General features: G+C 48.6%; 1 protein-coding gene across 8 annotated transcripts in view; it reads left to right on the forward strand.

Moving 5' to 3' along the window:
• The window catches only part of DUSP22 (dual specificity phosphatase 22), a 56,828-nt gene that overhangs the window by 2,110 nt on the left and 32,191 nt on the right, over positions 1-22,527 (forward strand). For 3 of the 8 annotated variants that reach the window (XM_073005606.1, XM_073005605.1, XM_073005609.1), the window contains exon 2: positions 16,358-16,440. The exons of 1 other annotated variant lie outside the window; for it this stretch is intronic. Coding sequence is in view for 4 of the 7 variants with exons in the window: in XM_038005692.2 (XP_037861620.1) it covers positions 13,553-13,595; positions 16,358-16,440 (126 nt within the window). In the remaining 3 variants the exon portion in view is untranslated. Of the gene's footprint in view, positions 1-9,448; positions 9,483-13,444; positions 13,596-16,357; positions 16,441-22,527 lie in introns of those variants that run through there. 4 more of the 8 variants (XM_007973888.3, XM_007973890.3, XM_038005692.2 and 1 more) reach the window with 3 other exon arrangements.

A 22,527-nucleotide genomic window follows, 5' to 3' on the forward strand; every position in this document is an offset into this window, starting at 1 on the left:
AAGTTATTCGTGGAAGATTTCATGTTTTTTACTATGTCTTTGTGAAAGGAAAAATGTCGGGATCCCCAGATCACTTATATATTCAAAGCCTAGCATGTGTTTTATACCTAAATCACGTCTCATTTTGGACTAGCCGCATTTGAAGTACTCAGTAGTCACTGTGGCTGATGGCTGCTGTGTTGCACAACACAGGGTGTGTATGTGTGGGAGTGAGAGAGAGAGAGAGAACACAAGGTGGGGAGGAGTAGAGGCTCCGGAGGATAACACAGGCAATTTCAGGAAAGTGGGGAAAGCAGAAGATGGGATGAAAGTGACCTAGAAGAGGCTTTCAGCCCAGGCCAGGAATCCTGCTGCAGGAACATGTTTCCGTGAGATCAGGAGGAACTACCCCAAATCACAAGGTTCGTTCGTGGCAAAGTAGATTGCTGGAGGCCAGTGACTTAAGAACCTTAACTAGAACTTTTCCATATATTACTGTGTGACTTGGAACGAGGCTTTGTATTTTTCCCATCTGTAAAAAAAGAAGAATGTTGATTTGCAGAATCAGTGGAAGGTGCTACCCCTAGAAATCCTTTTCTAAGAACATTTATAAATATGTGCAATGCCTCGGGAACTGACGTAACTTGGAATGTGTGTGCCCTGAGGTTACTGGGACAAGGTTTCTTTCCAATCTCATACGCATTGGTCATTTTTGGCAAAAGAACATTTCTGGTCTAAACAGTGCAGGCTCCATTCTGACTGCTTTGGGAGAGCAGCTTCTATCATTTCACATCCCCATGATGGCTCTTCTTGTCAGTACATTCCGGTCTCCTGTATGGCAAAATACTGTGCCGATTTCCATTAGGTATACACAGCAGATTATCAGAAGATGGAAGGGAAAAAGGCTTTTGTATTCTAGAAAATTAAAGATGAGGAAATGAAGGCAGGACCGGGTGCAGTGGCTCGTGCCTGTAATCATAGCACTTTGGGAGGTTGAGGCAGGTGGACTGCTTGAGTCCAGGAGTTTAAGACCAGCCTGGGCAACATGGCGAAACCCTGTTTCTCTCGAAAATACAAACAAACAAACAAACAAAATCAGCTCAGTGTGTGGTGGCTCGCATCTGTAGTCCCAGCTGCTTGGGAGGCTGAGGTGGGAGAATCACCTGAGCCAGGGAAGTCTAGGCTGGAGCGAGTCGTGATTGTACCACAGCACCCCAGCCCTGAGCAGCAGAGCGAGACCCCGTTTCAAAAAAAAAAAAGCAACACCATTGTGAACCATTTGTTTTTTTTAACACTTTATAAAATCTCAGCCTCACAATAGCCCTATAAGGTCAAACGACCTTATATTTGCCCAGATTGGGGAATGGAGATTTGGAGAGGTTAGGTAACATAAGGTCCAATGCTAGGCAGGGCGGAACTGGGTTTGGACCCCAGTCTCTACTGATTTTGAGGATAGGAAAAGTCTGTCCTTTGAGCTGGGTGCCAATTCATCCCAAGTCAGTTTAAAAGTTCCTAAAAAGTAATTTGAAAAGCTCCTCATAGCTTCGATTACTTGTCAAATAGCCAAAATCACCTCCTCTCTTCCTTCATGTTTAACATTGATAAGGAAGGGGGTAAAAGGCAGCAAAACTAAAACTATTTTGCTATTGTTTTTGTTTGTTTGTGTGTGCAATTCCTAGGTAGATGCCCCACGCTGGCCAAAATTATAATCGCCAGTGAGTTTATGGTGTGTTTTGAGTACGTTACCACGTAGAGTAAGCCACAACGCCATGAAGCAGATCCTGTTATTTCCGTGGCTGTTTTCTCGATGTACACAGAGGTTAGGGAACTGCCAGGGTCACCCAGCTGGTGGGTAGCAGAGCCGGGACTCAAAGCCACAGTGGCTCGGCCGCAATGCAGAGTGCCTCTGAGATAGTCGTCTGCTGAGATGTTCGTCTAGTAAATGTCTCTGTAAGTTTAGGGTTAAGCTAAGCAGGGTGTTGCATGCAAATGTCGTGTTCCTGTGGAGCCTTTGAAAACTCCTGGTTGACTCAAAGTTCTCTCGAGTCTGAACCCTCAAATCTTTTGGGGGAGAGCCTGTAAACAAAACTCCTGTCCTCACTGTCTACTTATTAGTCTTCAGTACTACAATACCCCATTAAAAACAAAACAACGACTAGTCTCTAGCCAAACATTATGTCAGAGGAGGCTGCCCGAAATGCTTCTCACGTGCCAGCAGTCTTTATCTTGATCAGCCTCAAAGTGGGCTGAAGCCTTGCGTTCTGGGGCAGGATACGAGGACCCTCTGGTTGGCATCTTGCCCTCCACTGGCTGCCAGGGTTCGTTCAGCTCATCAAGCATCCGGCCTGCCTGCTCTTGTGGCCTCTTCCTTCCTCCCTGCTGTGTGTCCTCTGAAAGCACCCTGCCTGGTGGGAATGGCCGCCGTCCTGTACTTCTCCCTGCCTGGTGGGAATGGCCGCCGTCCTGTTCTTCTCCCTGCCTGGTGGGAATGGCTGCCGTCCTGTACTCCCTGCCTGGTGGGAATGGCTGCCATCCCGTACTTCTCCCTGCCTGGTGGGAATGGCCGCCGTCCTGTACTTCTCCCTGCCTGGTGGGAATGGCTGCCGTCCTGTTCTTCTCCCTGCCTGGTGGGAATGGCTGCCGTCCTGTACTCCCTGCCTGGTGGGAATGGCTGCCATCCCGTACTTCTCCCTGCCTGGTGGGAATGGCCGCCGTCCTGTACTCCCTGCCTGGTGGGAATGGCTGCCATCCCATACTTCTCCCTGCCTGGTGGGAATGGCCGCCGTCCTGTTCTTCTCCCTGCCTGGTGGGAATGGCTGCCGTCCTGTTCTTCTCGGGAAGCCTCTCATGGTGCTGGGAGGCCTCACTTCAGTGGGTGTGTCTTGTTCCCTTGGGGAGCCCACTGTTGCTGAGAGGGGCCGGCTACCAAAAAGCCTGACCTGGGGAACCTCCGCCTCCCTGCTGCTTCACGGCTGTGATCTTGAACAAGTCACTTAGATGTTTCTCAGTGTCAGGATTGTTTTCCTTCCTGGATTCGTAGATGTGTAGAACTGAAAGACCTTAGGAGGTTAGCTAATCCAATCTCCTCCTCCCTGGCTCTAAAATGAGGGTAATGATTCCTTCCCCAGTTACTACTTGAGTTATTGGGAGAAGCAAATGGGAATTTATTAGAACACAGTTTTCCAAACTGTAAAGTTCAAATACAGTCTGTTTTGAGTATTCTTGGATGTGACTGACACTTGTTTGAGGATGGCTTTTGCCCTGTTAGGAAGATGAGGGAGTATAGTTGGGAAAGGATTATAACTCAAGGGGAATATGTTCCCTCTAGGCACAGACCGGTGTTCCTCAACGGCTGCTCCTGCAGACTTTTCAGGAAAATTACTTGTGCGACTGCCCTGTGGATTATGAGAGGTTTAGCAGATCTCAGATCTTCACCCAGTAGTTGCCAGTAGCACCTGCTCCCCACCTATGACAACCAAAAATGTCCCTGACGTTGGCAGATATCCCCGGGGAGTGAACTCATCCCCAGCTGAGAACCACTATTGAGGGTTCTTCCTCTCAGAATTTCCTGAGGCCTGTGTGGTCTGGAACTGGAGAGTTATCAAAAGGTGGAGTAGGGCTACAGGGCTGAGAAGCTGTGTTTTCATACAGGAAGGGGCTGGAAGGTCAGGCACTTTTGTGCTGCTAAATTCATGTGTTTCCACCTGGCGGCAGGTGACTTGGTTGCCTGCATAGTCCAGTCATCCATCCATTCACCTGTTCATGATATTATTATTGAACACCTGCTATTGTCAAGGCACTTGTTAGATCCTATAGTGGGTTGTTAATATGAAAGACACGAAGACGCTGCCGTGCAGATTAGTCCCAGGCAGCTTGGAGAGGAGCCTCCCGTGGGAAGTGAACTCTCGGCCGCTGCTGCAGGACTGACAGACAGATGGCCACGTGCTGGCGGGCTCTGGTTCCTTTCCTCTGCACCACCCCCCCAGGGCTCTCTTTTCTCCATTTAATGTTACATTTTTGTCTCATGTTGAAGAGCAGATGTTAAAGGCAGTGTTCTAAGGGCCCAGGAGAATATCCTCATATTCTTCCCTTTTTATATGCAAACTGGTTAAGTCCATGGCCAAATGGCATTTAAAAAGTGTCGGTGACATTTAACCCTTCAAGGAATCCACCAGAGTTTTTCCCCTTCATCCCTGGCTTTGAAACCCAGAAAGTCCTTTCTGACATAGAAAGAATTAAGATTCCACCGCCACCCCACCCCACACACGGCCTTGTGCGGCTGCTTGCTCAGGAATTTACTTCTCAACATCAGCTTGGGTGGGGTTCTTAGATTCCATGCATCCTGAAGGACTAAAAGAAATGTTTAAAAAATAAACTCAAAATATTTCCTGCCTTAGAAGCAGTATTCTTTTGTGCTTAAGTGCGTTTTTGTGGCTGAGGATTTGTGTTTTTGCATTTCTGTGAAGCTGGAGTTAGCACAGTGTAACCTGTGGGTGTGAAGCTGTCCGTCAAGAGGAACCATCAAGCATGGGGAATCTTCAGGATGATTTCAAAGCATTTCTGCAGAAGGGTTCTGCCTATATTATCTATGCCCAGACAGTCTTGTAACAGAAAACAGGAATCTCTGACCTGCAGAATGCCAGAGACCATCTTCCTCTGTGGCCTGTGCTGTTTCATCACCGTTTGTTCACTGACTTCCTCTCAGTGTGTTCGACTCTGGGCAGGTTTTAGGGACACATTGGGAGACAAGACAGATGCAGCCCCTGCTGCAAGATCAATCCGAAAGTCAGGAAATGAATAAAGCCATTTAGCCACTGATAACTGTGGTGAAGAAAATAAAACAAGGCGAGAGTGCCGGGGAGTTTGGTGGTCAGGAGAGACCTCCCTGGAAATGGTCATCTTGTGGGAGGCTGCTCAGGACCAGCGTCCCCAGCACAGGGAAAGGACAGTTTCAGAGGCCCGAAGAGGATTAGCATCAATTCTGTGCTTTTTACTTTAGCGTAGTGGGACATTCCCGAGTTGCGTTTACAAACTCTTTTTTCCGACTTGACCTGGCTTTCTACCAGATGGTCATGATTTCATTTTCTCTCTGAGTTTCTTGCTTCTGGCTTGAGCTCAGCTCCTGCATGGGCTGACTGGTCAGCCGGGTTGTACCAGACGCACACCTTGTTTTTCCCAGGTCTCCTCTGCTGGAAGGTTACTCGATTTTATTTCATGTTCTCTTTCTCTGTACGCAGGGATTACCAGCAACAAAAATATCGTGAAAGTAGATGGGTCAACATTTTTGTGATTTCCAGGTTGAAAGCCCACATCAGGGTCCGTGGTGGTAACCAACAGCATCCAAACGTGGTTACCTTGGGTGGAAAAGAGCAGAGCAGACAGCCTGGTGGCTGGAGAGCCAGACTCGGGGCAACCTTGGCAGGAGCAGACGCTGTAACTGGTCACTGAGAGCATTTCTGGGGCGACTGCAGGATGCTGATGCTGCAGCCAGTGGACACTGAAGGTGCCAACAGCCCTGCTGCCTCTGTTGCCAAAGAGGACACTCCGGGCTGTCCCCGCAGTCGGCGAGCAGACTTGTCACACACGGGGCGCACCCGTGTAGCAGCAAAGGCTCATGTGAGCAGGTGTCCGGCTTTGGCAGCTTCTGTACTAGGAACCGGGCTCTGCTTCCCACCCAGACTCCCTGGGCCCAGGATATCCCCAAACCTAGGAAAGGGTTTCAGAGACTGGAAAACCAATAAAATAAATGGCCATTACAGGGTTTGTGATTTTCGAGCATACCCAGGGGATAAAGGACCCCACACAGTGGGAACTTCTTCTCTGTTTAGAACGATTATTTGGGGCAAAGAAAGTGCTATTGCAAGGTGGGACCAGTAAGGGGTATTGGGAGAGTGGGGGTGACCTGGCTCGGCTGGACGTGAGAAGGAAGTTAGGGGAACCCTTCAGAGATACGTTGGAGCCAACGTGCGAAAACCATGCTGAATATTTATTGAATGTTTGGCCTTGATTTTTTAAGTAAAAGGGTTGTCACTGAACATTTTGAGGTAGAAAATCACCCAGGAAGAATATGACTTTAGAAAATTAATTTGATAGGGCAGAGGAGTGAGTTCAGTGTTTACTACTGTAACCCCCGTGGGAATTGAGGCTCTGGGCAAGGCCGAGGAGGGATACTGTGAGGGGCCTTCTAATTGCCGGGAGGAGGGGAGCGGAGAATTGAGAGAGGTGCCACAGCGGTGGGAGCCCCAGGTTTTCCATTCGGGGTGACTGGGAGAAGGTGGCATCATCGGGGCAGGAGGACTCGACATGGGGGTGGGAAAAGAGTGGTTTGCTCGAGATGGTTCTGCAGCAAACCGGGCTCCAGACGGTGAATTTAGGAGTCAGAAAATCATGGTTCTACAACATTAGAATGTGGAGATGGTCTACTCTCATGCCCTCATTTAATTTTAAAGATAATATAAAATTTATTAGTTTGTGCTTAGTAGAAAAGACAGTAGATGTACAAAAAAAAGAAGCAAAAATGGGCCGTAATCTGTTTTCCAAATAATCCCTCTTGATTTAAAAAAAAAAAAAAAAAAAAAAAACCACCATAAATTGGCATAGTGCACGCCCAGGACTAGAGCGTCAGATGGTGTAGGCAAGCTCAGAGAGAAATGCAGAAGCCCCCCTCCGGGACCCTGCCATCGCCGTCGCCGTCACCGAGGTGCGCATGGTGACGACGGGAGTGTGCTGCACACAGCTGTACCTTTCCTGTTTTTCATACCATTTTCAAGATGTATTAAGTTAAAATGCATGAGATTGTCTTCCTCACAGTCCCACACATCTTAGGCATCTTAGTAGTATTTCATTTCATGGCATATAACTCGGAGTCTGGATAGCGGCCAGTGGCCACAGTGTCTGCTGTGCGGGGCCATCTCCTTGCACTGGCCCCTGCCTTCTCTCCACCTCTCTCGCACTCCTCCCCAGTAGAGACAGGACCCTTTCTCCAGGCTGACTGTTCTGTCCCCAACCTGACTGCCCGCTCCTCTTGGGCTGCAGTTCCCCTGAGTGTCACTGTCCCCAGGAAGCCCTCTGTGACCCCAGAGTCATCAGGTCACCTCCACTTTCCCTACATGAGCTGCTCCGTGAGGGCAGGGCCCTGTCTCTCAGTCACACCGGTACCCCGAGTGTGCAGCGTTGTGCCCGAGGAACTTTATCCACGGCAATATGTTCTCTGACTTTGGGCAGATAAACATGCTTATGGTCTGGAAACATTTTGATCTAGAAAATCACCCAGTGATTATAACTGTAGAGATATGGAGCCATTTGCAGTCACTGCTGTAAAAGGAAAGTGTTTCTGACACTTGTTTAAGCCAGCAAGGAAGACTCCATTCAAGACTATTGCAACAGGGGAGGACTCGACTCCAGTGTGGCAGGGACAAGGGTGGATGGAAAGCCGAGGGCAGGGTGAGGGAGTGGGTGGAACGCCACTCAGGGGAACTGGATTAGACATCGGGGTGGAGGAAGGGGCGCTTGGTGGGGTCTTAGGGGATACACTCAGCAGGTCTCTGCTCGCCAAGGACCGGGCCTTCTTGAGAAAAGGACTCAGGAACCTGGCTAAAGTTTGGTCAAGGAGGGGTCATTGCATTGCCAGCCAAAGGAGCCACGTGGCAATGATGCTCTTTAGTATCTACTGCCACATCCTGAAAAAGACAGGAGAGACCCTTGGGAATGAGAGACTACACACAGCAAAGCTCTGTGCAGCCAAGCATCGCCGGAGAACGTCAGTGGGATCCACATCCAGGGTGAACTTGCATTGTTCCTGTGTTTCAAAATAGGAATGATAAAGTATAGACTCCACCCTTCCTCCCAGGAGAATCCTAAAGACTGATTATGCTTCCAGAAAGACCTGTCAGGTGTTTCAGCTCCTGGCAGTGGGTGCTGGCATTGTCCTCTGAGACATCATCTCACATGCTCCTGGTTACGGGGCTAACCCGACCTGCCTCCATCGGTGACTTCAGTCATGGACATAACCGAGCTCCGTCCCATGGGGCACTCTCCAAGCTAATTTTGCATCCTTACCGCTCTGGGTATTGAGTCAGCCAGGGTGATTGCACAGCCCTGTGCCCGGGGCACTGCTGGTTTTTGCCTGTTGTCCTGGAGTAATGATTAGCAGAGCCTGTTTTCATTCTTGGACTGTCCCAGTTTGGTTGATACATGACGTGGCCCCTTGGCTAGTTGTCCCTCTGCAGAGAGACTAACTGTGGGCCTAGCACTGCTGCCCTGATGTGAGCCACGATAGATCCCCTGCAATGACTAGACATGAGCCGTCAGTTTTTAGCGAGGCAGCCGGTGGTCAGGAAGATTCTTGAAGAAATCAGCAAACATGAAGAACCGTACTACAGGCTCTGTCGACTTTCTCAGTGGGAGTGAAGGAAGATAGGGGAGCTGCGGGGATGGGAGTGGCAGACAGGAGGGTGAGGCTGGGACATCCGGGGATCTGTGGTGAAGTGTCACCAAAACCGCTGGTTGTACGTGCTTGGAAATCATGGTGAGTGATACAGTGAGCACATTTTAATGAGTGGTCCTGTGTCCTTATTTCAGAGTGTCCATGCAAAGTGCTGGCAAGACAAGAATTTGCTTCCTATTTCGCAAATCATGGGTGTGAGAGAAACCACCCCCAGTTCTCATTGCTGATCTGCTAAATCATTCCATCTGGGGGCTGGAGGTGGAGAGGGGGCCTGCCCAGAAATCTGTGTTTTCAACAGAGTCTGGAGTTCGGATGGGGAGTTTGGTTTGAGAACCACTGCCTTGGACATTTTGCAACAAAGATGTGTTCTTATTAACTTGCATATATTTGCAGGTTGGATCATGTATTTAGTTATTTAACAACCCCTTGTTGACTGTCGTCCTGGCCTGGGGCTCAGGAGGCAGCAGTGAGCGACACGATTTGTTTGCTGCCCAAGTAGTTTTCCCCGACAGACAGATGGGCCTTCACCTGGTCATGCCCTCGCAGCAGCATCGCCACCCAGGGGACACAGAGGGCTGCCAGCACTGAGTCGGGGGCTGAGTCGGGGGCCAACCCTGGACTCAGGGCTCAGGACAGGCCAAGGGTGAGGTGGGCGGGAGTGTAACCGCCTGCAGTGGGCACCGTGTGTGCAGTGGCCTCGTGCAGCAGAGCCGGGGCTGCGGGGCCAGGGTGGGCAGGCGGGGCAGGGGACTTGGGCCCTCAGAATGCCCACCAGCACTGCAGGGCTGCAAATGAGGATGACGGGGTCCAAGCCGGGCCCTCAACCCAGCGAGGCGATGGGCACCACCTGCAGCCTTCCACAGGCTGCTGGGGGTGCTGGGTCGCCCACGTGTCTGTCAGGGAGGGGCTGTACTGGGGAAGCGCCTGGCCTTTGCAGGGATCCTGCTTCTGGATGAGGCCCCTTCTGCAACGCCACCCACTTGGAGTCTGCCGGGCTCACGTCTGTGTCTGTCTTCCTCCTAGATCCTGCCCGGCCTGTACATCGGCAACTTCAAAGGTGAGTTCTTGCTTTTTTATTGTTGTGGTAAAATACACATAACATGAAATGTGTCATCTTGACCATTTTAAAGTGTATAGGTCAGTGGCTTTAAGTAATTTGCATTGCTGTGCAGCCGTCACCAACATCCTTCTGCAGGACATTTCCCGTTCCCAAACTGAAACTGTGTCCCTGTTAAACACTAACTCCCCATTCCGCTCCTCCCAGCCCCGGGCAGCCACCGTTCTGCTTTCTGCCTCTAAGAATCTGACGACTCTCAGAGCCTCCTCCTAGTGGAATCACACAGTGTTTGTGCTTTTGAGATGGGCTTATTTTACTGAGTACAGTGTCACAGTTCATCCATGTCGTAGCAAGTGTCAGAATGGCCTTCCTTCTTAAAGCCGAATAGTATTCCATGGTGTGCATAGGCCTCATTTTGCTTCCATTTATTTGTTCGTGGACATTTGGGCTGTTTCCACCAAAAGTGAGTTCACTTTCTAAAAGATCAGCTTGAGAATTCTCATGGGTGAGACTGACAGGCAAAGTGTAGGCTCAGGCTACAGTCTGTTCTGGGAGTGGCCACCACTTGCACCCAAGCCCCTTGCTGGGTGCACCCCAACCCCTTGCCCGTCCCCTGATGGAGTGGGGTGAGGCTGTGAGGCTCCAGCTCTGCCTCAGGTGCTCCTTTTAACTCTCCACACCCGTTGGGACATTATCATCAAAAGATGGTGGACAACAGGCACATTCAGCAATCATGTGACTTACTTATAACCTTTGACCACTTTCATTTTTTAGTTACTGTTGAGAAATTTTCAGAAGCCTGTTCTTTTTAAGTCACCCGGGAAACAAGAGTGACAATTTCATTTCTGGCAGATTCTCCTCGTCTGCTGCTGCTGCTCTTCTCACACATTTCCTGCCCCTTGTTCGGTACTGATTGATTCACTGTCGGCTACTGACTCTATTTTCACTCGGCTCTAGAGCTCGGTGGTCCCTGGGCCTATCGGCTTCCAGGGAGGGGCCAAGTCCGCCTGCCCCAGGTGACATTCAGAGTTTCTGTAAGTGAATCACTGAGATGAGGTGGGAGGATAGAGATGAGGGGCCCTTCATAGGCTGGGAGGGGCTTGGGAAGCTTGCAGACAAGGCCCCACCATGTTAGGCTGGACAGAGCCAGACCGTGTCGTCGGCAGCTCCTGCTCCTCCCTTCCCTCACAAGCCGGAACTTGGCCACTCCTGTCGGCTTTCTGGATGCTACTGAAATTTCCGAGTTCAGATTCAAACTGATTGTGCAAATAATCTTTATTATTTCTCTGCACTCTGTCTGATGTTTATTTCCACACACCTCCAACCCCATCTCCCTCCAGCTCACTCATTGGCCTCCAGGAGAATTAAGCACAGAGCTGACAGCTGCTAATTGTACAGCATGTTAAAAATAGTACTGGGCTTGCTAAATTAGTAAGCGTTGTAGTTCTGAAAAAGCAGCAAACCCGTTGTGGGGGGCAGGCCGGGGGACATTCGTGAAGCGAATGTCAGAGTTATTTAGTGAGGTATTAACTGTTTTCATGGGGAAAGGGAGTGTCTTTGAGAACAGAGTTTAGGATAAGTTCTTAGAAGTAGAATTGCTGGATGAAAGGTTTGAAATTGAACATTTTAATAAATATGAACCAAATTCAATACTTCTGACAATAGTATGTGAGAGTTTCAGCCTTAATCATGAAAGGTTACCTTTTCTGGAAGGATGGCTTTAAGAAAATATTTAAAATTCTTTTCATACTACACGCTACACCTGTTTTCTAAATATTCCGTGACATAGGACTCCTTCCGGGTTCCTGGGTCTCGTGCTTTGTGGTTTAGTCTCTGAGAGTGCTGTGGACAGCCCACCTCCTCTCCTTGTTCATCGGGTGGATGCTGTGTTACTACCTTGAGTTATTCTGGTGTTGGCCTGAGATTGTGTTTTATTCACTCGTTAGCCAAACGTTTATTAAACGCTTTCCAGGTACAAGGCTTGTCTGAAAGAAAGGAAGGAGAGTGCAGTGAATTGGCAATAGGGCTGGAAGGAGAGGAAGTATTTTCCCCTGTTGTGCTGTGAATTCACTTGTTCATTGCACAAGCTCGTCGGGAGCACACAGTGTGCTGGGAGTTGGATGTGGACCAGCGTCCCTGTCCTCAGGCTGTCAGAGTCCAACAGCAGGTGCAGAACAGGCAGGGGCCAGTGTGTGTCCTCAGACGAGTTACACACCTGGGGGTGTGGACTGGGAAGATGGTGTCTGCCTCACAGGGCTGTCGCGGGGCTGACCCAGACGATGGGTGATGCCCTTGGTGGGCTCAGTGCCCAATACCTGGTGCCCTGAGAAATAAACACCCACATATTCACTGCTACTGCCCTGGGCCCGATAGATGCCAGGTCTGCAGTAGGCAGCTGGGTGGCGTTAGCTGGCAAGGGTGGAAACCTGTGTGGAATGTGGCCTCTTTCTTTTTTCCTGGGCGGTGAATCCAGCTGTCATCTGGGCTCTCGCCTGGCATCTCATATAGTCATTTATCTTGCTCTTTTAAAATCACAAGTAATACGTACCTCTTGTAACACAGGAACCAGTAAAGTGGAAAGGAACGTGGACAATCACTCCCTTCTTCTGTCCCTTCTCCTTCCTCCGCTCCCTTCTCTTCCCCTTCCCATTTCCTCTCTTCCCTCCCCACTTCCCTCCTTTTCCTCTCCCTCCCTTCCTTCCTTCTCCTCTTCCCTCCTTCCTTTCAGTGGGATCCCTCACATGTCACTCTGCAACCCTTAAAAAAAAAAAAAAAAAAGCTTTGTAACGAATCAACAAATGGTTTTCCAGCACCTGGTGACTTTTCCTCCTGGAGAAGACCCACAAACAGACCCAGCTCTGAGCCCGGTCTTTGGGTTAGACGCTTTGGTGAGAGCCTCTCTGTTGGGGCTGCCCACACGCCAGGCAGGAAGCCAGAGAGAGCAGCCCCTCCCTGGGCCAGAGGGTGGGTCCGTGGCTTCCTTCCAACTGGGCACCAGCAACAGTGGATGTCAGCTGACACAGGAAGCCCTCGTTGTTTGAAGATGTCCACAGATTCTAGAAAAGAGGGAACGCTCTTCGGTACGGTGTGTTTGCCGGTGGTGCGCGTTGAGACCACGTTCGCAGTCTAGAGCTTGTGTTTTGTGTCTGCCAGTGAGACAGACAGTCCTGGTGGGTACCCAGCTGTTTGGACAAGGCCAGCCTGGTCAGAGGTAGTCTGCTGTCCGCTCGCTGAGACAAGATAACCAGGCTCGATAGGTCAGCGTGTGTCCGTCCAGACTTATTTTTTCCACATGAATTCCAACTGGTTACCTTCCTGTTGGCTTTATGAGTTATTAGCCTGTTGCATTTGTGATTGGCAGTTGGGGAGGGCCCACTGGCACCAGGCTGAAGTCCGCTCCCTCTGGGGCTCGCTGTTAGGGTGCACGTGGCCTTCTGGGGTTCTTGCTAAAGTGCACGTTCTGATCAAGTAGACCCGGCGTGGAGTCAGCTCCAGGTGATGCTGTGCTGCGGGTTGGAGGACCCCGTGCTGAGCACCAGCATGCTAAGTTCTGCCCCTGTAGGTCTGTGCTCAGGAGGAGCGTGCTGGAAATTTACAAGCTTGTGTCTGTGCCCCGAGGAAGCGCCACCCTGGGCCTTACAGCTGGATTCCCAGCTCGTGACCTCACTGCTCACTGGCCTTCCAGGACAATCAATAATGTGAAGTCCATAAGAAATAAAGTTCCAGTGTCATCACCCAGCGGGTTTCATTAAGCATTTTATGCACTCAAGTAAGTGGGCAGAGCCTGTGCCTCATGGGAAGGGATGCATCAGCGGACATGGTGCGAGCGTGCAGTGAGGAAGAGGAGAAGCGCTGGCCCTGGAGTGCTTCCCTTTGCTTTGGAGTCCAGCAGTCCGTTGGCTGTTGTGTGATACCGAGTGGTCTTCTGTATTCAGAAATGTATACTTTTTTTTTTTCCCCAGGCCACTTTAAAAAGATTCACTGTGTATTTGTATTATAAAGGCATTTTCCTGGGTGAAGAGAATGTTCTAAAGTTATGATCTGTGACGGTTACGCAGCCTTGTGAACGTATGAAACCACTGAATCATGGACTTGATCAGAGTCCATTTTATGGTATGTGAATTATCTCTCATTAAAGCTGCTGTGAAAGGAGAAAAGTAGATCGAAACAAATACGGATTGTTAAAATTCACACGCCAGGCGGAATGGGTGTCTGGAGGAGCCAGGTGGGAGGGTGAGATGAGCTGGCCCCGTCGGGCTGCCCCACGTCTGCTGGGTGCCTGTCCCACCTGCTGCGGGTTCGGGGAGCGCCGAAGCCCTGGCTTTGTCTGTTTCACTGCTTGTCTAAAATGTCCATGCTGGTGGCGATTGGAAAATCCCATTTTGGTGTGAATGTGGGACTGGCTGCCTGTGGCTTCCAAAACGATTCTAGCTTCTGCCTAATTAATTCTAAGCTAGCGCTGCTGGTACCCCAACCTGTGAGGGGTGGGGGGTTGGCAGTGAGTCCGCGTGTGCTGTGTAGATGGCTCCATCCATAGCAGGGGGCTTCGAGGTAACTCTTTAGCTCAAGCGGGAGTGAGAGGTGACTTCCTACATGATGGATGCCTTTCTGAGCCTGATAAAGGGCTCGTGTTCCTCATATAAAAAGGTTTTTTCTTTCTCACTTTGGGTCAAAAGATGAGCTGGTCAGAGAGAAACTTAGGGAACATACTTGAAAGCAATAGCCGTAAATTGGAAGCTCGAGAATTTGAATCTGGGAAAGCAGTAGCCTGGAATGTGAAGCCTGAGAGGTTGGAGCAATGAAAAGAGTCTTAAAATGAAACTGGTATTTTGATATTAGTTAAATTTTTTTCCTGACATTGCTGAATGTTTAGAACAACGTTTCTTGATTTCTGCGTCCTCATCAAGGCTTGTTAGAAATGGAGATTCCTCAGCCCCGGACTGGATCAGGAACTAAGCTCTGGCCTCCGCCTTTCTAACTCAGCCTCTTGGTAGTTCCCAGGGTGTTAGACTTCGGAGCCACTCATGTAGAACACACACACACACACACACACACACGTAAACGATAAGGAAGGAGAAAACCACTTGTAATTCCGTCTCTGAGCTGGGGCTGCCTTTGTACCAGTCCCGCCATGCTCCCTGCTGTGTTTGTCTCTGTGCTTTTCTACATTGGGTTTGTGTCACATCCATGGTTCACATTATACCCTGAGCATTTTCCCATGCCATGAAATGGTCTCCAGAACCATGACAGTTAAACATTTGCCTTTCTTTGTTGTTGTTGTTTTGTTTTGTTTGCGGTGGACTCACTCTGTCACCAGGCTGGAGTTCAGTGGGGCGATCTCGGCTCACGGCAACCTCCGCCTCCTGAGTTCAAGCGATCCTCCTACTTCAGCCTCCCTAGTAGTGGGGATTACAGGTGCACACCACCACGCCCAGATAATTTTTGTAATTTTAGTAGAGACGTGGTTTCGTCATGTTGGCCAGGCTGGTCTCACACTCCTGACCTCAGGTGATCCGCCTGTCTCGGCCTCCCAAAGTTCCAGGATTACAGGCGCGAGTCACCACACCCGGCCTAAACATTTGCCTTTCAATCCATTTCTCCTGTATCATTTTGAAAAGCTTGGCCAGGCTGGGATGGGGGCGCAGGGCAGTGGACCTCCTCATTTCCTGCTGGCCCCCGTTTTCTAGATTAGTAGAAGGTTCCAATTCAGGGGATCACACCATTCAGTCTTCTTTTTGCAGGTGGGAACATTGGAAGGGAATATAATTTTGTTTTCTTCTTAGTTTCATGTGGAGATAATTTAATAGCCAGCTGAGAGCTGATGGACAATTCTGTTTGGAATTTCCAGAATGAGTTTCATTTTCTAATTGTGCTTTAAAGTGAATATAGATGATGTAAACCCCAGGCCTATCTGAATCCAGAACTGTCCATGCTTTTGACATCTGGGGAAAGAAGTAATGCACAGGTTCCTTTGTCGTCCAGAGTTGGTGGTTCTTTTGTATTTAGCTTTTTAAGAATTCTAATCATTAAGAGGTCATTGAATTTAAAAAATATATATTTTAAATATCCTTAATATTGTGTGTCTCATGCAAAAAGACTGGCCTAAGGTCGCCTCTTACAAATGCTGACTACAAAATGGCCTCGTAAATTTAGCTTCTTGATGATGTAATCCATCATGATTACAACGTTGATTAATCCAAGTGCACTTCAAGTTCTAGATTAATACTTTTTTTGCCTAAAAGGAAGAAGCTGAGGCAAAATTAATACAGAGAGTTTATTTGGGCCAAGCTTGAGGACTGTCGCCTGAAACACACTTTCAAGGTGCCTTGGGGAGTGCTCCGGAGAATAAAATAGAGGCTCAAGTTTTTAAAGAAAAAAAGGCAAATCAGGAGAGCGGTGATTACAAAAACTTGTTGAGCAGGAATTCTCATTGGTTTGTGGAAGTAACGTTGGTTAGTGACTGGCTAGACGATATTGAACTGCGATGTGCAGCATCTTACGGCTCCGTGGCATCAGTCTAGGGACCACATAGCAGATGGTTCGAGGTAGCCATTTAGCCAAGCGGGAGTGAGCGGAGGCTGCTGTTATATTCCAGAGGCCTTTCTGTGCCTGATCATTTCAAGGGACTCTTGTTCCTCATAGAAAGTTTTTTTCTTTGTCACTTTGGGTCAGAAGATGAGACAATCAGAAATAAAGCTAGACAAAAGGTATGAAAGCAGTAGCCCGAAATTCCCTACGTGTATGGTCAGTTATGAAGTTTCAGGAAAGAAATATGCAAGTCATTTTGTGGTTTTTTTTTTTTTTTTCTGGCTAGAGTTTAGGAGTAATTAACTTGCAAAGATATCAAAATGTCAATCTCCTTTCTTCTCTGACAGATGCCCGGGATGCGGAACAGTTGAGCAAGAACAAGGTGACACATATTCTGTCTGTCCACGATAGTGCCAGGCCTCTGTTGGAGGTAAGAGAGCACCGGGGGGCGTGTGTGGGTGTCTTCGTTTGTATTCCGTGGGAGTGCGTGTGACGTTCATGAAGGCAACCACGTTCTCTCCGTGCGAACCTGCTCCTGTGGTCTCTGACGGTGTTCCCATTGTGCCCAGGCCGTATTTACGTTACCGCACTGTCTGTGGCGTGGTGCAAGGGGGTGTGCTTTTTCTGATCACCCTCCTGCTGCGTTGCCACTTTGGCTTTCTTGGCTAAATGCCTAGCAATAAGCTGATGCTGCATTTCCCACTGGACCTTATGGACATTTAAAGCCCATTTTCGTTCCTTTCAGAGTTATCTCTGGTTTTAAAATCCAAAACACTCCAGCCTGCTCATTTCCTGATTTTGTCCCATTTAAGCTGAAATAGCCACCATTGGCATTCAGGGGTAAAAGAAAACAGAAGGTAAATTGTGCCTGGAGGTTTCCCAGGGCCCTGTAACCTGGAGACTCTCGTGTAGAAGCTGTTGTGTTTTAGGTTTTCAGGGTAAACAGGGTGTGTCTGCTTGTGCACTAATTCCAAAAACATCTTTAAATTTACCCTAATGGACGGTTTGAGCTGTTGGCTAGAGGTAAAATCTATTTATGTTTATTGGCCTTGACAGAGCCCAAGTTACCTCCTTTTAGAAAATAATGCTGTGTGGTTGCGATGTGTCTGTGTTTTTCTATTTTAGGGTGGGGTGTTGGAAAGGGAGGGGTGACTTGTTCTGAAAGAAAGAATCCTGGTTCAGGCTGTTTTCATTTAGATTTCTATTAGGCAAGAGTAGGTAATGTTTTTTAATTGTATCTATTCTCTTTAGCCATAAGGGCTGCCAGATTTTAGTTAGTATAAAGCAAGCTAAAACTAGTGAGAATGTAGAATAATAAATGATTCTACTAAACATTGTAGTACCAGAGAACCATAGATGGTGAACAAACCTCAATTAATTTCTCCAGATCGCCGAGCTCCTACTTCCTTGTATTGTTTAGCTCATAAATTTTTTTGGTAAGGTGCCGTAATTTGTGTTCCAGTGTGATTTTATTGGAAATAACAACAACAACAAAACAGTTTTTGGAGCCTAACAGTTCCTTTGAAAATAGCCATTTTTTAATCTGTCAACAGTAGTTTGTATTTAAAATACAGCCAAGCTATGGCCAAGATGGTAAGTTAAACTGCAAACTGGTCATGATTGACTTCCTCTTAAATCACAAGATGAGGCTTGAGGTTTCCTTTATTTTAATAAATTGCAGAGATGCCCTCTCCACCCTCAGCCCCCAGGCCTGCCTCCCTGCTTTATACTCCATTTAATGGAACACACTGTCGTGTGTGCACATGACCCTTAAATCTGCTCCCATTGTAACCTCTGTGTAGACAGGAGATCTGCCAGTGTTAGAAATCAAAGCTCCAGCCCTTGTCACTCGGGAAGCCACAGGCTGGCGAGGGAAGCAGGGGGGGTTGTAACTCAGGTATAAAAAGCCCACTGATTGTGTAAAACCTCAGAGCTGCGGGCAAACTGTGTTCCCAGCACAACACACTGGAGATGCTTTTTTATTCCCTTTGTAGCTCAGTCTGTAAGGACAAATTTTGCCATTAAAAAGAGAGAGAAGTGCTGCCCTTTTGCCCTTTTTCTTCACTGGGTTGGCTTTTACTTGGAGACATCCTGTTGTGGTCTCTGGGTGCTGTTACTATCTTAGCTTCATAATAAGTACTTCCATGTGATTTTATATTTATTAAGTGTTATACCACTGTTTTGTAGCATAGTGTAGTTTAGTGTTGCCCCCTTAGCATTTTATTAATCTTTAAGTTCGCAAGTAATGCATGATCTATTCTTATTTTAAAAATTAAAACAACAGCCTCTGATTGCACAGTGGGGAAAAGTGAGGCACCAAAAGTTATTTGAATTGGTAGTGCCCACATTAAGTTATACTCTTAGAAGTTTCAAATCTTTGTTTAGCTGTCTGCCTGGGGCATAAAGGCAGCCTTCTGTCTTGGGTTTCAAATCCAGATCCAGAAGCTGTGTCCTCACGCAGCCCGAGATGAGTCAGGGAAATGACGTGTTTGCAGTCGGTGGGGAATTAATGGATGGGTTTGATGCCTCGGCAGCTCCGTGTTCTGCCGGCCCTGATCCCGGGAGAGAAACAGGGCAGGGATGAAGGTGAGCGGGGAGACTGCGGGGCCAAGCAAATGCAGTGCGCTGACCCCCCGGTTGGTGAGAGCCCCTAAGTGAGGGTGACGGGATAAATGGTAGGCGAGGAGAAAGCTGGGCCTCCTCTATTTTCTGAGATCGTCAAAACCACACGTGTTTATTGATGGCCGCTAGCTTCTCTGGGCAGCCCGGGCTGGGGCTTGGTAGGAAGTGGGAGGGTAGCTCCTGTCTAAAATGGAAGGGTTTTGGTCTTACTACGTCCGTGCAGGTGTCCTGCGAGCCCTGCTGCTGTGAAGCCGCGTACTGGGCACTACGCTGTGGATGCTTCTTTGGGTCATTTCCAACGAACGTCTCAGTGAGTTTAAAGCTCTGGGGTACTTAGCATCCATTACAAAGGGCTTTTTTCTCAGAGTTTCTACTCTAGTTCTACGTTTATTGTGATGGAGACCACGTGAGGGAGGGTATTCGTGTTGTTGGATGTGGTCATGCAAGTTTAGAAAACTTAGCACACTTTGTTCCCCTCTGGAAGGTTTGCGGTCGTGTAGTCAGAATAAACCCTTGCCTCTGTAGTGAGAAGGCCTCGGTTCCAGCCCTGGCCCTGCCACTCGCTGACAGATGATGAGAAGTCGCCCAGCCTAGGTGAGCCACAGAGGCACCAAAATAACACCATCCACCTTGCTGGACTCAGCGTTCTCAGAGGAAGTCATGTCCTGGCATTTTCTACCAGCTGGAAGGCCAGGGATCACGTTTTCTGAATTCCTAGGCATTGCCAAAGGCCCAGTCAGAGGTCTCCAGTCAGAGCCCAGTCAGAGCCCTGTTGTGCAGACATATCAGCCTTTGTGAGCCGGGAAACCTTGTGTGCGCTTGCTTATGTGACGCGCCTCCTACTGAGACCCCCCCTGGAATATTTCCTGTGAAATCCAGGGGATCCAAATAAGGAGGCCCCCATGGGAGCCTCTGGGGTGAGCACTGGTCCACAGGGTTGCTTGCGCAGCAGCTGGGCCGAGGCACCTGGGTGGGAGGGGAGGGTGCCACTCTGGGCTTGTTGCTGGCTGAGGCTGCCTCCATACAGGCTGCTGCCTTTCAATCCTGGTTTACGTGGTTTGTTGTGAGAACCTGCCGTAGGCAGAATGGAAGGATATACAGTTTTTGAGCCTGTTGCATCCTCTCTGGAGGTTATGATCTGTCACCTGTCACAACTCCCAACCAACGACTGTCTATGAAATGCACCCACTACGAGAGATCTGATGAAGACAGTTTTAGTCCTTATACACTTACTGAGTTTACGTAGGAAGGAACTGAGGGACTTGGGACTTGGTTGCTTTTGGTTGGATTAGATCAGACTCCATTATTTGGGTAATTTGCTGGGGTTTGGGGTTTCCCAAAATAGCATTCACAGCATCTTGTACTCTTCCGCCAGCCTGGCTGGAAAAATAACCTGGAAGGTCTGTTCTCAGGCCTTCAGAGTGGCTGTGCCTTGCCTGTGGTCAGGGAGCGGCTGGATGGTCTCTGATGCATCTTGGGTGGATGAGACAAGGTGTGTTTATCCCCTGGACCGTGAGGGATGAGGTGGTCAGCCAAGGGAAAAAGGCCTGTGTCTCCAATTTCTACCTCTTCAGAAGAGTGGCTGAGGAGTAGACCTTCCAGAATGAAGATCTTAGAAACGTAATAGATACCTGGGGACTTCCAGGCTTTCTGGTCCGCCCTAAAGTCACATCTGAGATTCTGAGGAGCTCTGGCCCGTTTCTGTGCCCCACCGCTGTCTGTCTGAGACAGAAGTCCCAGCTAAGCAGGGTCTAGAGATCAGCAAGCCCAGCTCCGTCTCTGGGTGGACAGAAACCTGGAAACCTGGACGATGGGAGACATGAAAGGGCTTGCCTGGGATTCATTCCCACGGCTGTCTGGATAGCCTGATGGAAGCCGGGAGTCCTCGTTCAGACCGGGGGTTTTCCCGGCGTGCCTTGCTGCCTCCGTTCTCTCCTGGCACTACCGACGTTTCTGATACCCTTAGTGGTATTGGTAGATCTTACCAGATCACCTTTGAAAAAGGTTGTGCGATTTGTGCTTGTTCTAGCAATGTATGAAAGTGCCTTCCCCCCCCACGCCATCACCAGCACAGAGCTTTGCTCTTCTTTACTTCTAATTAGCAAGATTTTTGCTGTTATTTGCTGCAAATACCTTCTTCACACATCTCGTCCCTTTCCAGATAGTTCTTCCCTTTGAAGACAAAGGGTTACTAATTTATTCATTTCTTGAGCCCCCACTACGTTCCAGGCCTTGGGACAGGTACTGTGGGTAACAGAAGTGAGTTCATCCCAAGATCTTCCCTGGCAGAGCCTTTGGTATATGCACAAGATAAGCGTTGTAGATGCTTTATAAACATTAATGACAGTGAGAGAAGAGCCGTGGCTTGGAGCAGGTGCAAATCCCATAGGAACGGAACCGGTGGAAGCCCAGAGAATGAGGTCCCTCTTCTGCCGCTGAATCCGGAGTCATCTGACTGGGCCTTTGGCAATGCCTAGGAATTCAGAAAACGTGATTCCTGGCCTTCCAGCTGGTAGAGAATGCCAGGACATGACTTCCTCTGAGAACGCTGAGTCCAGCGAGGTGGATGGTGTTATTTTGGTGCCTCTGTGGCTCACCTAGGCTGGGCGACTTCTCATCATCTGTCAGCGAGTGGCAGGGCCAGGGCTGGAACCGAGGCCTTCTCACTACAGAGGCAAGGGTTTTGCAGCCAGCCATAGCCTTTCAGGAGTCCACTTTTGGTATCGAAACTTTGGAGCACATGATGCTGGTAAAATGGCGGAAAATCATTGCCACATATATTAATTTCAATAGAAAGTAAGCCCAGACCTGTTTAAGAGGAAAAAACAAAATCCTCCTTCACCTGTTTCCATGCTTCGGACTTTGTCAGGGGGTTGCTCGTGTCTGCTCAGAAGTGTCTCCTTATTTGTGGGGCTGGGCGGGGGCAGCGTCTTCAGCATCTGCTGATGGTTCCAGGTTTGAGGGTTGGTGAAAACTCCGGTTGCAAAGACAGTGATTTTTCAAATCAGAAACCCGATATTGTTTGTAGTTGCTGAGAAAATAATATTGGGCAATGAAAGGTTTCTCCCTTCCCCTGAAAAAAAGAAACAGAACTCTTTCTAATGTAAAAATTTCGGTGTTTCATTTTTCATTTTGTGTATTTAACCAGAGCACCTGCAGGAAACAAAACTGTTTCTCACTATTAACAAAAAAAATGTTTTAAGAAATATTATCACGCCTTCACTAAGCTTCTAACGTGAAGAACCTGACCTTTTTAAAAATAACACGTATTGTGAGGATCAGGTGGAGAAAAAGTGATTTATACTCATCCGTGAAGACTGGGGATTGTTTGTATACCAGGTAGATTTTATGAGCTAGAGTTCAGCTTGGGTATTTTCTGTCTTCAGTGTGAACCATTTGTGGTATTTTTAAAAGAATGGGATGTTTTCATATGCAGACATTTATTCTTGGTGATTCTGTTTCTATTTCTTTTAACACTGAAGACAGTTTTGGAAGTGTTGGTGCCAGGACTTCAATTGTGCTAGTTTGTGGTTGGCGTCTGCCTCGGGTTGTTACCTGTATGCCCGTACTTCTGTCTTTATTTACCTGCTTACTGATGAGCAAACTCCCCAAGGTGAGATGCCCAGTCTGCTTGGATGGCCCCATCCTCTTTCCCTGGGTCATTGCCCCGCAGCCACGTGGCCCTGAGGCTGAGGGCTCCTGGGGGGACCCTGGTTTCCTGTTACATGTTCCTCTTGCTGATCCACCTGTTTCTCTTGAACAGAAGTTTTGTTGGCTCCCCAAATGTAAAGCAAGCCAGAAGCAAGACGATAAAGGGTGTTTAAAGCTGAAGAAGGCATGTGTGTATTCTCTTTCCTCTCTTCCCACCCTCTCCTGCCCACATGAATTCTCCCCT

The sequence above is a fragment of the Chlorocebus sabaeus genome, chromosome 17, assembly GCF_047675955.1.
Source record: "Chlorocebus sabaeus isolate Y175 chromosome 17, mChlSab1.0.hap1, whole genome shotgun sequence".
NCBI lineage: Eukaryota > Metazoa > Chordata > Mammalia > Primates > Cercopithecidae > Chlorocebus > Chlorocebus sabaeus.